Source organism: Ornithorhynchus anatinus, chromosome 6 (genome assembly GCF_004115215.2).
Source record: "Ornithorhynchus anatinus isolate Pmale09 chromosome 6, mOrnAna1.pri.v4, whole genome shotgun sequence".
Classification (NCBI taxonomy): domain Eukaryota; kingdom Metazoa; phylum Chordata; class Mammalia; order Monotremata; family Ornithorhynchidae; genus Ornithorhynchus; species Ornithorhynchus anatinus.
In genome coordinates this window covers 20,161,525-20,178,715 of record NC_041733.1, presented here as the reverse complement: position 1 = coordinate 20,178,715, position 17,191 = coordinate 20,161,525, and the positions used below count along the sequence as shown (strand labels likewise).

The 17,191-nt window shown below is 46.8% G+C and overlaps 1 protein-coding gene across 6 annotated transcripts in view; it reads left to right on the top strand.

Annotated features, from left to right (window-relative positions):
• ATP2B3 (ATPase plasma membrane Ca2+ transporting 3) overlaps positions 1-17,191 on the top strand; it is a 131,822-nt gene that overhangs the window by 69,855 nt on the left and 44,776 nt on the right. For all 6 annotated transcript variants that reach the window (XM_016227864.2, XM_016227863.2, XM_016227866.2 and 3 more), the window contains one exon: positions 8,275-8,509. In XM_016227864.2, the coding sequence (XP_016083350.1) occupies positions 8,275-8,509 (235 nt within the window). The remainder of the gene's footprint in view (positions 1-8,274; positions 8,510-17,191) is intronic.

Here is a 17,191-nt window from a genome sequence, read left to right as displayed (position 1 = left end):
CCTGCTAGGCTGGGTTGTAGTAGGAAATCAGGGAGGTAAGATAGGAGGGGGCGAGCTGATTAGGTGCTTTAAGGGTCAATAGTAAGGCGTTTCTGTTTAATGCAGAGGTGGATGGGGGTTCTCAAGGAGTGGGGAGTGGTGGACTGAAGTTTTTTTTTAGAAAAGTCATCTTGGCAGCAGAATGCAGTGACTGGAGTGGGGAGAGACTGGAAGAAGGGAGGCCAGCTTCGGGGCTGATGCAGTAGTCAGGTGGGATATGTGTGCTTTAATCAGCATAATAATACTTTGAATGGAGAGGGAAGGGTGGATTATAGCGATGTTGTGATGGCAGGCCTGACGGAATTTGGTGACAGATTGAATATGAGAATTGAATGAGAGAGCTGAGCCAAGAATAATGCCAAACTTACAGGCTCGTGAGACAGGGAGGAGAGTGGTGTTGTCTGTGATGATGGGAAAAACAGGGGGAGGACAGGATTTGGTTGCGAATATAAGGAACTCTATCTTCAACTCTCGGACCCTTCTCTATCCATAGGTCTTAGGAACTCTGTTACCAGTGAGATTCCTCCCTTACCTTACCCTTTTGCTTTCAGCTTACATTGCCAAGGTAGGTGGCCATGACTCAGTCAACATTTAATAATAATAATGATGGTATTTGTTAAGGGCTTACTATATGCCAAGCACTGTTCTAAGCACTGGGGTAGATACTAGGTAATCAGGTTAGCCCATGTGGGGCTCACAGTCTTAATCCCCATTTTACAGATGAGGTAACTGAGGCTCAGAGAAGTTAAGTGACTTGCCCAGAGTCACACAGCTTACAAGTGGTGGAACCGGGATTAGAACCCACAACCTCTGACTCCCAAGCCCATGCTCTTTCCACCAAGTCACGCCGCTACTGAGATCTCACTGAGAGCCAAGCACTATACTCGAGAATCTCGCTAGACTGACAGCTCCTTGGGGACAGAAATCATCTCCTACATCCATTGTATTCTCCCAAGCATTTAGTAAAACACTCTGCACAAAGCGAGCTCTCAATAAATACAATTGGGGAATTCACCGATTGAGGTGGGAGCTGAACACTGCATTCCTTGATAACCCTGTTGGGGTGTTCTAGATCCTACTTTTAGCCTGTTTCGCAAGTATACCTGGTTGCAAGATTCTGCCTTGATGAGGATTTTCTTTAGCAATCAATCAGTCCACTGTATTTACTGAGGACTGTGTGCACAACACTGTCCTAAATGCTTGGGAAAATGCAGTACATTAGAGTTGGTAGACGTGATCCCTGCCCACATCTATGGGGGTGAGACAGAAATTAAAATTACAGATAAGGGAGATAGTAGCATAAAGGGATATACACAAGGGCTGTGGGACTGAGGTGAATAACCAAGCACTCAAGGTATAATAATGTTGGTATTTGTTAAGCTCTTACTCTGTGCCGAGCACTGTTCTAAGCGCTGGGGTAGATACAGGGTAATCAGGTCCCATGCAGGGCTCACAGTCTTAATCCCCATTTTCCAGATGAGGTAACTGAGGCACCGAGAAGTTAAGTGACTTGCCCAAAGTGGCACAGCTGACAAGTGGTGGAGCCGGGATTAGAACCCATGACCTCTGACTCCTAAGGCCGTGCTCTTTCCACTGAGCCACGCTGCTTCTCAGCCACGCTGCTTCTCTGGATACCCCGCCAAGTGCGTAGTCAGATTGTCTCCTCTGACTTAAATCATCAACCAACCAATTACTGGTATTTGCTGAGCACCCACTGATCGTTAGAAACCGTGCTAGACACTCCAACAGCAGTAAGACATATTCCCTGCCCTCAATCATCTCTCCCAGAAGCCCTGTAACGTTAGCTGTATTTTTCTACATTCTCTGCTGAATTAAAGCCTGTTACCCCGCTTCTGAACTCAGCCAGGGCTGGCATCTCCATCATGTTGCTGGCCTGGAACACCCTGCCTTTTGGAAAAGCCCCAAAAACATGCTCCCCTCATCCCCCACCCTGCTTCCTGCTTCCCTGTCGTGTGGCCTTGCAGGCTTGAAGAAGGGAAAAGACGGGAGAAGGCCATTTGCTGGCAGTGGCTCTCATCATCTTGAATCCATTTCCTTTCTCCATCAACTGCAAGGAGCCATCACTGCTGAAGAAAGGGAATTTGCGGCTGTTGTTGGCAGAAGGCTTCAGAATACTGATGGTGGGAGTATCTCTGGTCTCATGATACTTGCTACAGCCTGCTCCTAATTGATCAGCCCCAAAAACTGTTACTGATTTCTCGGTGAAATGCATTGACCTGGAGAGACATCTGCCTCATTGAACTCACTACCTGGTAGCGAAAGGAAGGCTCCCCAAAAGGACATTATCGCCATCATCCTTTTCATGAGCAGAGCAGTGTCTGGGGAGCTTGGAACCATAGAGTAAAAGTAAAAGGCACAGATGTTTCCCTCAAGGAATTTATAATCTAATGGTGCATAAAATGGTAACGTTAGTACCATAGGAATCTAATGGGAAAACGTAGATACAGTTGGTCACCGCAAAAGTCAGCAAAAATGAATTACTAAGTCGAAAAAATAAACCTATCTCCACTTTGCTGCTGAGCAGATAATGAGTTTACTTTTTCAGGTGGGCTCTGAAGGTGGGGATGGATGAGGTTTGATGAATTTGAGGCGCCGAGGGAGTTCCACGTGGGGGAAGGTGTGAGCAATGGGTGGGAGGCAGGAGAGTAATGAGCGAGAGTCAGCTAGGTGCCTAGCTTTGTGGGAGTGAAGAGTGGGAGCTGGAGGGTAGCAAGAAAAGAGGACTGGAAGGTAAAAAAGGGGAAGCTGGTAGGGAACCTTGAATCCAGTAGCCTACTTCTCCTATCTGTAATTGACTTCAATGTCTGTCTCACTCTGAGTAGATTGTAAGCTCCTGCATTGCAGGGATCAAGTCTACCAACTTTATTTTAATGTATAAATCAAACAATCACATTTATAGAGCACTTACTCTGTGCAGAACATTGTACTAAACCTTTGGGAGAGTACAACATTACAGGGTCGGCAAACATTCCCTATCCACAGTCTAGAAGGGGAAGATGGTCGATAACAATGTAAATAAATTATGGATATGCACATAGATGCTGTGAAGCTGAGGGAGGGACAATAATAATCATTATTATTATTATGGAATTTGTTAAGCGCTTACGATGTGCCAGGCACTGTTCTAAGCGGTGGGGTGGGTACAAGCAAACAGGGTTGGACACAGTCCTTGTCTCACATGGGGCTCACGGTCTCAATCCCCATTTTACAGATGAGGTAACTGAGGCACAGAGAAGTGAAGTAACTTGTCCAAGGTCACCCAGCAGACAAGTGGCGGAGCTGGAATTAGAACCCACTACCTTCTGTGGTATTCTGTGAATAAAATTTGTGAATCAAAGTTCAAGGGTTACATGGAAGGGAAAGGGAGAAGAGGAAATGAGGGCTTAGTCAGGGAAGCCCTCTTGGAGGAGATGTGTTTTCAACAAGACTTTGCAAGTGGAGTTAGTGATCGCTGTTAGGGGGTGGGTTTTTCAGGCCAGAGGCAGGATGTGGGTGAGAGGTTGGCGGTGAGATAGACTAGATCAAGATACAGTGAGTAGGTTGGCACTAGAAGAGTGAAGTGTGTGGGCTGAGTTGTAGTAGAAAATCAGCAAGGAAAGGGAGAAGGGGGTAAAGTGATTAAGTTCTTTAAAGCCAATGGAAAGGAGTTTCTGTTTGATGCAGAGGTGGGTGGACAACCACTGGAGGTTTCTGAGGAGTAGGGAAGCATGGAATTAATATTTTTGTAGAAAAATGATCCAGGCAGCAAAGCGCAGTGTGGACTGGAGTGGGGAGAAACAAGAGAAGGGGAGGTCAACTACAGTGCTCTCTGCCCAGTAAATGTTCAGAAAATACAATTGATCGATTGGTCAGTTTTCATCCGATGCAGAGAGAACTGGGGAGGTATTGGAGGTTTGCGAGGAGAGGAGTGGTGCAATATGAACGGCCTTTTAGGAAGAAGATGTAGACAAGAGTGTCTAGGGTATTCTGAGCATGGAGCAAATAAGTCAGAAACTGATTTTTGTCTCTTGGCAATGGAAGCAGCCTGGAGCATGACCAAGGGGGTAGGGAGGCAGGAGAGGTGAGGCATCTCTTTTGCTGTTGGTTGAGCTGGCACTGCCCTGGAGCAAAGCTGATCTTTAATTTCCATGTTTGCCCCTCTGGAAGGTTTCACTTGGACCTTTTACCCACGAATGGCTTAGAAATAGAGGAATCCACCTGTCCATTGTCCATTCCTGATTCTTTGTGAAATGTTTGCTCTAACCGTCAGGTACAAGGGAGGGGCTGTTTTGTTTTGCTTTTCCTCTGGTGTTCTGAATTATGAATAACTGTTTCTAGGAATTACTTCCTGAAGCTCTGCTTCTGCAAAACCCTGGAGTCAGGTGGCTGAGGACACAGGATGTTTTCCCTCCAGGCCCAGTTTATAAGGGGCCAAATTGGCTATTTGGTGTCCACTGAGGATGACTAGTCCCAGACACATGCCCTCTGCCTAGATTCTAAGGAGTATTGATCCTTGGGCCTACCCCTCTGGTACTACCAATGCTCTCCGCGTAAAGATGTCCTGACAAAAGGATGAGGGCGAGTAGTCTAGGCCATCTGCTGCTCTGGACAGATGAAGGGGTGTCCAGGGCCCTTACTCATATATGAACAGAGAACCAATCATCCTGCCATGGGTCTGGGACAGGCACCTAGCTGAAATCAGGGGGGATGTTTCCTCTAGAGAGATGGAAGTGGGATTAGGATGAGGTCTAGATCGGGGAGCATTGCAGGAAGGCAGGAATGACCTGTAATGCCTCTTTTAGCAGTAGCAGCCTCTTGAGGATCACCCAGGTTATCCAATCAGTTAGTGGCATTTAATGAGCGCCTACTGCATTCAGGGCATTATTTGAAGCACTTGGGAGAATCCCGAAAGGTCACAGACATGATGCCTGCCCTCAAGAAGCTAACAGTTTTGTGGGGGAGACAGACACTTAAATTACAGATGGAGGAATAATATTGTATATGAAATAGAAACGTAACTACTCCGGGGTGGGGGATAAGGGGTAAGTTAAGCTTTTAGGTGGTGTAGAGGGATGTAAATGACAGTTGGAGGCTATAAAGGGAAGCCTAGAGATTAATCAGGGAAGGCCTCCTGAAGGAAATATCATTTTAGTTGGGCTTTGAAGACGGGGAAGCAAAGAAGCAAAGTGGCCTGGGGGATTCATTCATTCAATAGTATTTATTGAGGGCTTCCTATGTGCAGAGCACTGTACTAAGCGCTTGGAATGTACAATTCGGCAACAGATAGAGACAATCCCTGCCCAGTAATGGGCTTCACAGTCTAAACGATAATAAACCTGGTATTTGTTAAGCGCTTAGTATGTGCTGAGGACTATTCTAAGCGCTGGGGTAGATACTAGAACAGTGCTCTGCACATAGTAAGCGCTTAACAAATACCAACATTATACAAGGTAATTAGGTTATCCCACATGAGGCTTACAGTCTTCAACCCCATTTTCCAGATAAGGTAACTGAGGCATAGAGAAGTTAAGTGACTTGCCCAAAGTCACACAGCTGACAAGTGGTGAAGCCGGCATTTGAACCCATGACCTCTGACTCCCCAGCCCGCGCTCTTACCACTGAGCCACGCTGAGTATGGGCCTAGGAGTCAGAGGACCTGCGTTCTAACCCCGCTCCACTACTGGACTACTCTGTGACCTTAGGCAAGTCACTTCTCTGTGCCTCAGTTCCCTCAGTTGCAAAATGAGGATTCAATACCTGTTCTTCCTCTTACTTAGACTGTGAGCCCCATGTGGGACCTGATGATCTTGTATTTACCCCAGCACTTAATATAATCCTTGACACATGCTAAGCACTTAACAAATGCCATTATCATTATTATTATCATTAGGAGAGCTGGACTTCTTGGATATGAAGGGGAAGGGAGTTCCAGGGAGGCAAGAAGGGCAGGGAGATAAGTAAGAGGTAGGTGACTGGGGAGACAAATATCGGTGCAGAACATCAGCCCAAAGAATCTAATTGGGTTGATGTCTGGAGCTGAGATGCTGAAATGGGCTGCTGTAGCCTCAAGACAAAGAGCAATCAGGGCTCCAGACTGAATACATCTGGCTTAGGAAGGCCAGGAAGGTTGTTTTGTGACACCCCCTGTTCAGGAAGGGTTTGGGAGAATTAATTTGGTAGCATGCATCTCATTTGCCTCTCTAAACATCCTTCTCACTTCAAGGAGTCACAGACTAAAGAAGAACTGAAATTGGATGTAGGTTGTGTGAAAGGTCAGGGGAAATTTTCCCTCTTTGAGTCAGAACACCTTGCAGAATTTCAGAAATTTCCCTATCTGGGTCTTCTGGCTGGAAAAGGGAGAGCTGTGATGCAGAGGCGAGTTATCGATCGAACAGTCATATTCATTGAGCACTTACTATACGTAAAGCACTGTACTAAGTGCTTGGGAGAGTACAATATAATAGAGTTGGTAGACACATTCTCTGCCCACAACGAGCTCACGGTGTAGAGGATATCTTTCCCAGATCAACATTTACTCTCCCTCTAAGATGCAGCCTCTAAATCCTTGGTCATGGAACATGCAGGCCTCAAGATCAGCGTGGCTCAGTGGAAAGAGCCCGGTCTTGGGCGTCAGAGGTCATGGGTTCGAATCCCAGCTCTGCCACTTGGCAACTGTGTGACTATGGGCAAGTCACTTAACTTCTCTGGGCCTCAGTTCCCTCATCTGGAAAATGGGGTTTAAGATTGTGAGCCTCATGTGGGACAACCTGATTACCCTGTATCTCCCCCAGCGCTTAGAACAGTGCTCTGCACATAGTAAGCACTTAACAAATACCAACATTATTATTATTAAGATAGGTGTTTTTCGACTAAATTATAAACTCCTGAGGACCGGGATTGTGCCCAACAACTCTCTGTACTTTCCCAAGTACTTAGTACAGTACTTTGCACATAGGATTGTTTGATTTTTTCCTCTTGTATATTGAACCACAAAATTCACTGTTTCATATGTGAATGTCAACTTCACATATTTTACCGCTTCTGTAGAGAGACCCAAGACCACACTCACTTGGGTTTCAAATTCTGGCCCAGAGTGCTAGCTCTAAATTCATTTAAAATATTTTCCAGAAATAAATTTACAAATAACCTGCTTTCTTATTAAAACTAAACTAGGACTCACTGAGTGTCTTCATGTAACTCACAAAAGAAACCCTTGTCTCATTCAGTCGACATCTCAGATGGAGGCCTGAACAGCTAGCTGAGAGATACGTAATAAATTACCTGGTCTAAAGGAAAGTGGGGGTTAGTGGGATAAACTTGATATGAATACTCTTCCCTCAAAGTCAAACTCAATATCTCAGAGTAGAAATGCTGCCCCTGGTAGGGTGCTTGTGGCTTTCATCTGAGTAAAAGAGTAAAGATGGCAATATTCAGTCAATCGATGGTATTTATTGAGCGCTTGCAGTAAGCACTTGCAAGGGTACAGTAGAGACAGGGAGGCAGAGTGGCCTAATGGAAAAAGCCGACAGGGACTGGGATTTAGGAGACCTGGGTTATAAGACCTGGTTTCAGCACCTGCCTGCCAAATTGCTTAACATCTTTATGCCTCAGGTTTCTCAGGTATAAAATGGAGATAAAAATAGCAAATAGCAGTTCTCTCTCCCATTTAGAATGTAAGCCCCATGTGGGCAGGGACTGTGTCCATTCTGACCATCTTGTTTCTATCCCAGCCCTGTTTGGTGCTTGGCACTTAGTAAGTGCTCAGCAAATATTACCATTATTATTTAGATAGGGCAGGGATGCAGGGCTTTTTTGGAGTCCAGAAAATCTCATTATAACAAACCATCCCTACCAGCCGGGGGTACCGTGACCTACTCCAATACAGTTCATTTGTCTTACATGGGTGAGCACTTTGCCTCCAGGAATCGCTGTACTCTCCCAAGGGCACCTTAGGCTCAAGCCAATTATAAACCATGAGGAGAGTGATGAGGATGATGATAACTAGGTTGAATCCACATTCACTACCAGAGTGTCGGGATTATTTAAGCATGTAATATCAGCGGGTATCCAGGGCAGTTCCCCGGCTAAGCCCCAGGGATAGCTTGGGTCCAGCTCAGTAGAGTTATTCATCCAAATCTTGCCTGGGACGGATGGCACCCCTGGGAGCAAGGGGGATTTCTCACAGTCTGCCTTCACCGGGCTTGGTTTTTTCTTCCCGTTCCCCTTTGGCTCCAGGTGTACGAACATCTTAAATAGCAGCGGTGAGCTCCGGGGCTTCCGCCCCCGCGACAGGGATGAGATGGTCAAGAAGGTCATCGAGCCAATGGCCTGTGACGGATTGCGGACCATCTGCATCGCCTACCGGGACTTCTCTGCTGGGCAGGAGCCAGAGTGGGACAACGAAAACGAGATCGTCGGAGACCTGACCTGCATCGCTGTGGTGGGCATCGAAGACCCCGTCCGGCCCGAGGTGAGTCCCAGAGAGCAGTAGGGGAGTTACATCTTATGCTGTCCTTCCCCAGAGAAGGAAGTAACCTGTGCCCTCCATGGAGAAATCCCGCTTCTCCTTAGTGAGCTTTATTTTTGCGTTATTTTTGAAGCCCTTACTATGTACCAGACGCTGTACTAAACGCTGGGTAAGATACAAGGTAATCAAGTTGGACAAAGTCCTCATCCCACGTGGGGCTCACAGTCTTAATCCCTATTTTACAGCTAGAGTAATAGAGGCCCAGAAAAGTGAAGTGACTTGTCCAAAGTCACACGGCAGACAAGTGGCAGAGCTGGGATTAGAACCCAGGTCCAGCTGATGCCCAGGCCCGTTCCCCATCCATTAGACCACACTGCTTCTTCGTGGTGGCCATGGTCAGAGGACAGTTTCATTACCTGCCTGGGTTGATCCCTCCCTTAGCCCCAAAGCACTTATGTACACAGCGTAATGTATTTATTTCATTGACTGCCTACACTTCTAGACTATTAGCTCGTTGTGGGCAGGGAATGTATCTTCAAATTATGTTTTATTGTACTCTCCCCAGCACTTAGTGCAGTGCTCCACACACAGTAAGCACTCAGTAAGAACGATTGATGGATTGGGAGAGGGCACTAACTGGGAAATTCATTTCCAAGAGGTGCCTGCCTTTAAAGGGTATATCTGCATAAACTCAGACTTTCTTGGGGATTTTTTACTTGTCTGAAAAATTCAGAGTCCCAGATTCATTGAGTTGTAAACTCCAGCTGTCCTGGGACTACTTTAAATTCAGTCCACTGCTTTTATTTCTCTGGTGAATTCACTAAGAAGCCAGTGCCCTTCTGGGCACCCAGCAAGTGCTCAGTAATGAATGTCGGTGTCTCTCTTGCTGGTCAATTCACGACATACCAAATGTGTTCCTGATGTGAAATGAGGAATAGGTCTTTTCATTTTCGGCTCCCCTAAATCTGGAGTTTCCAGTTAACAATAATAATAATAATAACTGTGGATTGTGTAAAGGGCTTGCTATATGGCAAGCACTGTTCTAAGCACTGGCGTACATACTAAACAATCGGTTCCCACATGGGGTTCACGATCTAAGTGGGAGAGAGAACCGATATTGAATCCCTATTGTGCAGATGAGGGAATTGAGGCACAGAGAAGTTAAGTGACTTGCCCAAGGTCACACAGCAGGTATGTGGCAGATCCAGGATTAGAAGCCAGGTCCTCTGACACCCAGGCCAGTCCTCTTTCCACAAGGCCTGTTATGTCTTCACACCAAAGGGGATTCTTACTCTCTCCATCCACATCTTTCCCTTTTCTGCGGCCATCCAATACTCAGAGAAGCTGAATGGCCTAGGCGAAAAAGTATGGGCTTAGAAGTCAGAGGACCTGGGTTCTAATTCTGGTTCTGCCACGTACCTGTCGCGTGACCTTGTGCAAGTCACTTAACCTCTCTGGGTTTCAGTTTCCTCAACTGTGAAATGGGGATTCATTACCTTTCTCCCTCCTACACAGTGAGCCTTCTGCAGAACAGAGTCTGAGTCTGATGTGATTATTTCGTATCTATTCCAGTGCTTACTATACTCTTGCCACACAGTAAGGACTTGACAAATATTATTAATATAATATTTAATATAATATCAATATTAATTTATTGTGTTATTTATTATTTAACCGTGTTAAATGTTGATATTAATGTTATTAATAGAATAAGGACTTAGTTATTATTTTTAATTCCTGTTTGCACTCAGCTTACTGAAGTCGTCTTCAGGTCTGTCAGAATTTCCCTTCACACCAAGCAATTTCTCCTGCCCCTCTCAACTACAGCATTCCCTCCCCAGCCCCAAAGAAGATCAGCGTAGAAGGAGATATGTGTCTATGTACTGGGGGAAATTGTGTGTGGGAGTGCAGGAAGTGGGGATCGTCTATGTGGGTGCCTATGATTTGGGCTCATTTTATGAAGGAAAATGAACAATATTTGAAACTTGAGGAAATCTAAAATCAAACTCACCTCTGAATGTCAAATTCAATTTATTTTATTCTGACTCACCTTTCCATGGCCTTGTTACAGAATGTGCAATCCCCGGGGTAGAGCAAGTGAGACTTATATCAACATATCTGTATTTGTAAAGCTAAAAATGTTGGTTTGACATCAAAGTCGGATGAAGCCAACTCTTGATTGTCCCTTATCAGGAGGGAAAGAGAGGTCATGGACAAATGAAACCACAGACGGAATATGGAAACCTCATTTCAGCCAGTAGTTTCAGCCTCTCCAAGAAAGTCAGGTCGGGCTGCTAGCAATATACCCAGTGACCTTTGAAGTTTCACTCATTTTCTTTCTTCTTTTCTACCTTTGGAGAAGATGCTAACCAACAGCACTACTTGTCTGCTGTGTGACCTTGGGCAAGTCACTTAACTTCTCTGTGCCTGTTACCTCATCTATGAAATGGGAATAAATAATGTGAGCCCCACGTGTCCAACCTGATTAGCTCGTATCTACCCCAGTGCTTAGTATTGTGCCTGGAACACAGTAAGCACTTAACAAGTACCATAAAAAAGAAAAACAGTGAAAGAGCCAAAAAGATGGGGAGGATAAAAAGGAGGGAAATTAGCCTAGAGAGTGCACAACTTGGACAGTGAGACATGGATTAAGACATAGTTTAATTAAGACTTTTTCATATAGGGATGTTTGCCACCCATCTTCTAGAACACAGCCCATATGTTTGATATGCATAAATTTTCTCCTGTGCCTTGTATCTACCCCAGTGCTGAGTAGAGTGCTTGGCACATAGTAAGCACTTAACAAATACCACAATTACTATTATTAAGTCCAGTTTGCACTCAATCTGTTGACAGCTTCTTCAATTCTGCCAATTTCATCATTTGCTCAACTGGGTATGGAAAATGTACGGACCTAGTTTTAGGTTCTGTGGATACTATCCTTAGCCATCTACTTTAAACTTTAGAAATGTAAAATTTATGGGGGAAAGTACCCTAATGAACTAATTCGGCCTCTTGTTACCAAAGGATGAACACCAGTGGAGCCTCTTTTTGCCTTTGTTAATCAAAAATTTGACTGTGACTGTCTCAGCTTAAGTTTAGGAGCATGTAGAAAATGCCCTTTTAAACATGTTCTTAAATATGAAAAGTGTGTTATTGTGGGACTGTAACAGGAAATGTTTTTACTCCCAGTGTTCAAGTCCAGGACTCAGCTGAGGTTGAGGGATCTGGATGTATTTTAAAAGAAGCAAAATGAGCTGATCCAGAATTGGTTGCTATAAATCTCATCTCCCTACTTCTTCACTAAGCTTCTTTTTTTTCCTCCAAAAACCAAAGAAATTGTCAGCCATAAAGGTGGATCCCCATTTCCTCAACAGCCCTCCCTATTAACTTCCCCTATCAAATGCATTTTCCATTCTGAAAGTTGTTTGTTTTCTTCTTTATTCTTGAATTCCCTCCTTTCTATATAGATTACATTCCTAAATATGAAAATACCCTCACCTCCCTCACGTCCAGCCAATAGGAGACATTTATTTCTAATAGGTTCTTCAGGAATTTTTGAAGCTGTGACTGCAAATTTTTCCAAGTGAATTTCTTGATTTAGAGCTTGAGGTATGAAGACTTCATAAAGAAACTGCCTTAGAATAGAAAATAGACATTGAACAGCTCGGGTGCTGTCTTTGCTGGGGACAATTCTTGATGATAAATAAACTTGAAATAAACCCCCCGGGCAACATTGTGCGATTTTGTTTGGCTCTGCCCCTTATAACAAGTAGGAAGAAGCCTAACCGGAAATTTTTTTCTCTGGTTCCTCAAACCATCTTATTTTCTGGCCACTCACCTGAGCAGGATTTCAAGGTGCTTTTGCTGGCTCAAGTTGGAACTCCCTTCTGAGGGGGTTAGGTGGCTGTTTTTTTTCTCCTTTAGCCATCACAAGACTTATGGAAGGAATATTGAGGTCTTGAAACAATGTAAGGGAAAGTTGTACTTCAATTCTGATTGTAACTTCCTGCTGTTCCAGTTTCACTTGCTGATTGTTAATTCTCACTGGTCGGGAGGTGGAGGGGTAGGAGGGTGTAGCCTGGGGACTGGCTGTTGGATTTTCAGTCTCAGGGGTGCACAGCTTCTAGCACAGGAGCCCAGAAGGCACTGGAGGGCAAGCCATTCTAACTTGTTCACAGTGCCCATTATTCACCTTGGTGTTTTCAATAACTTGGTGTTTTAAGCTAATTTCCCCCATTAAATTACTGCCACACTCTTATCATCTAGGCGGCCACTGAAACGTCTGTCTGCCTTTTCTCTGCCAGTTGCCATCAATCAATCAATCAATCAATCAATCAATCAATGGTATTTACTGAGAGCTAGCTGTGGGCAGTATAGTGTACTAAGCACTTGGAAGAGTACAGTCTAACAGAGTTGGTAGATATGTGCCCTGCCCGCAGTGAGCTTACAGTCTAGAGGAGGAAATGGATACTAATATAAATAAATTATGGATAAGTACATAAGTGCTGTGGGGCTGAGGGAGGGGTGAATAAAGGGAACAAATCCAAGGTCAAAATGCAATGCAGAAGGGAGTGGGGGAAGAGGAAATGAGGGTTTAGTTAGGCAAGGTCTCTTAGAGTTGTGATTTTAATAAGGTTTTGAAGGTGGGGAGGGTGATCATCTGTTGGGTGTGAAGCGGGAGGGCCTTCCAGGCCAGAGGCAGGACATGGGTGAGAGGTCAGCGGTGAGATAGATGAGATCAAGATATAGTGAGTAGGTTGGCATTAGAAGAGTGAAGTGCGTGGGCTAGGTTGAAGTAGGAAACCGGGTAGATAAGGTAGGAAAGGCTGAGCTGATCGAGAGCTTTAAAGCCAATGGCAAGGAGTTTCTGTTTGATGCAGAGGTGGATGGACAACCACTGGAGGCTCTTGAGGAGTGAGGAAACATGGACTGATCATTTTGGTAGAAAAATGATCCAAGCAGCAGAGTGAAGTATGGACTGGAGTGGGAAGAGCCAGGAGGCAGGGAGGCTGATTCAGTAATCACAGTAGAATAGGATAAGTGCTTGGATTAAAGTGGTAGTTTGGATGGAGAGGAAAGGGTGGATTTTTGAATAGAACAGCAGCATCATCATCCCCAACCTCAGTGATCTCTTGCTATCACATTGTCTCTCCTTCAGGCCAAGTGGGACTCAAGTGGGGAGAAGGAGGGGAGGGAGAGTGGCTCTCCTGCCCAGATCCCCTAATACACACTGTGCAAGGGATATGATAAGCATGCATCAGTCAGTCATATTTATTGAGTGCTTACTGTGTGCAGGGTGCTGTACAAAGTTCTTGGAAGAGGATAACAGAGTTGGTAAACACATTCCCTGCCCACAAGGAGTTATTCCAAGCTGCCAAATAAATTAAAAGCCTCTTCGGTGGCTACTCTGACTCCTGGAAAAAGTAAATCCGAATGTCCTGGATGGATCTGGGTTTCCAACACTCCAAAACCCAGAGGGATAGAGTCTTAAAAGCTCCCTTTTATTCAGCTACTGGTTATTCAGATGCAGCAATTATCTTCCGGCATTTCTCCCTGGAAGCATCTTCTGTGGAAACCCCCACAGACTCCAGCTGAAGCCGAGTGAGCTTTGAAGCTCCCCGTGCCTTGTGCTGGACATGATTTATGCACTTCCTCACTGGGGAAGTGTCCTAGAAAATGCACCATGAATTAAGAGCTGAAAGGGATCCTGACAGGTCGTTTTTCTAATTCATCAGGCAGGAACCAATCTTAAACCATCCCAGACAGTTGAGACTCAACTTTGCTTTTAAAGACCTCCAGAGAAGGGGATTCTACAGACTCACTGCTTGCCTACCCTGTGAGGAAACTCTTATTTTCTTTTTTTAAGAACTTACTATCTTCCAGGCACTGTACTTATCTTGTAGCAAATCAGGCTGGAAACAGTCCATGTCCCATATGGAGCCCACCGTCTTATTCCCCATTTTACAGATGAGGTACCTGAAGCTCAGAGAGGTTAAGTGACTTGCCCCAGGTCACACGGTGGCATAGTGGATAGAGCTTGGGCCTGGGAATCAGAAAGTCACGGATTCTAATCCCGGCTCCACCACTTGTCTGCTGGGAAACCTTGGGCAGGGCACTTCACTTCTCTGTGCCTCGGTTACCTCATCTGGAGATTGAAACTGTGAGCCCCACGTGGGCCAGGGACTGTGTCCAACTTAATTTGCCTGTATCCACCCCTGCTCTTAGAACAGTGCCTGGCACATAGTAAGAACTTAACAAAAACCGTAATTGTTAAATAAATGGCAGAACCATGATTAGAACCCAGGTCCTTCTGACTCCCGGGCCCCTGCTCTACCCACTAGGCCACGCTGCTTCTCTAACTTTTCCTTCAGAAAAACTTAAATGCCCAGTTTTACCACTGAAATCTCTACTCTCTTGCTCTGTTTTGAATTGGCACTGGGGAGCTGACCGTCCCCGGCTTCTTCCCTTACCGAGTTGCCCCTTCAGCCCTCTCTTCTCCCTGTGGACTAATCCCAGTTCCTGAAAACTTTCTTCGGTATTCGAAGTATCGCTAACCCCCTCTGAGATCTCTGAGCCTGGCTTATGAGTGCCTGATTCGTGAGTTCTCAGTTAATCGATCAATCGCATTTACTGAGCACTTGTGCAGGGTACTGTACGAAGCACTTGGGAGAATGTGGTGTAACGGGGTTGGTAGACACATTCCCTGTCCGCAGTGAGCTTACCATCTAGAGGGGGAGACAGACGTTCATATAAATAATAAATAATTGATAAGATCATGTTGCTATATTAGCACTACTGTATTGTATCATATTGTATCATGTTGCTATATTACCGATTTCGTTTATTACTGTTTATTGTTGTCAGTGCTGCCACCCACCTCTCTGGCCTCGCCATGTCTCTCCTCCCCCCCTCCCCCCTCCTGCCCCTTCCTATCCTCCCCTTCCCCTTCCCCTCTCTCGCTCAGCTCTTTCCCGCTCTCTCCTCTGTCTCCTCCCCCCCTCCTCTCTCCCGCCCTAGAACCCCACTTTACCAGCGCTACCCCTCTTCCCCCTCCCCCTACTCTTCCCCCCACCAAACCCCCTCTTCACCCCCTCTCCCCTTCTCTCTTCCCCACCCATGCCCCATCCCAGTCCTCTTGTCCCACCGCCACCCCTCATCCCCCTCTCCTCGTCCAGGGCCCCGCCATCTCCTTCCCATCCAAACCCTCCCCTCCCCCCGCCCTTCCCCCCCTCCCCCCCTTGCACCCACAGCTACTTTCAAGTGTGGCCTCTGGAACCCCCGCTCTATTACAGGCCAGCTACCTTTCATCCATGACCTTTTCCTCTCCCGCTCTCTCCTCCTCCTCGCCCTTTCGGAAACGTGGCTCTCTCCCGAAGACACGGTCTCCGCCGCCGCTCTCTCCAGCGGAGGCCTCTCCTTCTCCCACTCCCCCAGACTCACCGGTAAGGGAGGCGGCGTCGGCTTCCTCCTCTCGCCCCGTTGCCGCTTCCGCACTATCCCTCCTCCCCCCTCCCTCTCCTTCCCCTCCTTCGAAGCCCATATCATTCGCCTCTACCACCCACTCCAGTTACTTGTCGCCGTCATCTACCGCCCTCCCGGTCCCACCTCCGACTTCTTCAACCACCTTGACCCCTTTCTCACCTTGATTCTCTCCTTCTCTCTGCCCACTCTGATCCTCGGAGACTTCAACATCCATACGGATGTACCCGACGACTCCTCTGCCACCCGCCCGCTATCCCTCCTCGACTCTGCCGACCTCCTCCTCCACCATACCGCGCCCACTCACCGACTCGGTCACACCCTCGATCTCGTCATCTCCTACCGCTGCACTATCTCCTCCCTCACCGACTCTGAAATCCCTCTCTCTGACCATAACCTTCTCACCTGCCTCATCTCTCACACTCCCTCCCCCTGCAAATCTTCGCTACTGCCCCACAGAGACCTCCGCTCTCTCGATCCCATCCGTCTTTCCAATAGCATCTCTCCTCACCTTGCCGCCCTGTCCTCTCTTCCCACTCTCGACGAGCGGGTCTCCGCTCTCAACTCCACCCTCTCTACTCATCTCGACTCTCTCGCCCCCCTTTCCCTCCGCCGCTCTCGCTCCACTAACCCACAGCCCCGGATCACCTCCTCCGTCCGCCTCCTACGCTCCTATGCTCGAGCTGCTGAGCGCTGCTGGCGAAAGTCCAAGCACCAAGCCGACCTCACACACTTCAAATTTATCCTTTCCTGCCTTAACTCTGCCCTCTCCTCCGCCAGGCAAAGCTTCTTCTCCTCCCTCATCGACACCCATGCCCGTCACCCCCGCCGATTGTTCCGGACCTTTAACTCTCCTCTTAGGCCCCCTGTTCCTCCCCCTCCCCCATCTCTCACCCCCAATGATCTGGCCACCTATTTCCTCACGAAAATCAACACGATCAGGTCTGAGCTCCCCAAAGTCACCCCTCTGCCTCTCCCCTCCCCCCCACCAACCCCCTCCCCTACTTTCCCATCCTTCCCTGCAGTATCCTCAGAGGAGATCTCCTCCCTCCTCGCAAGTGCCACCCCCTCCACCTGCGCCTCGGACCCCATTCCCTCTCACCTTCTTAAAACCGTCGCCCCTGCCCTCCTCCCTTCCTTAACTTCTATTTTTAACCACTCAATCTCCAAGGGCTCCTTCCCCTCTGCCTTCAAACATGCCCA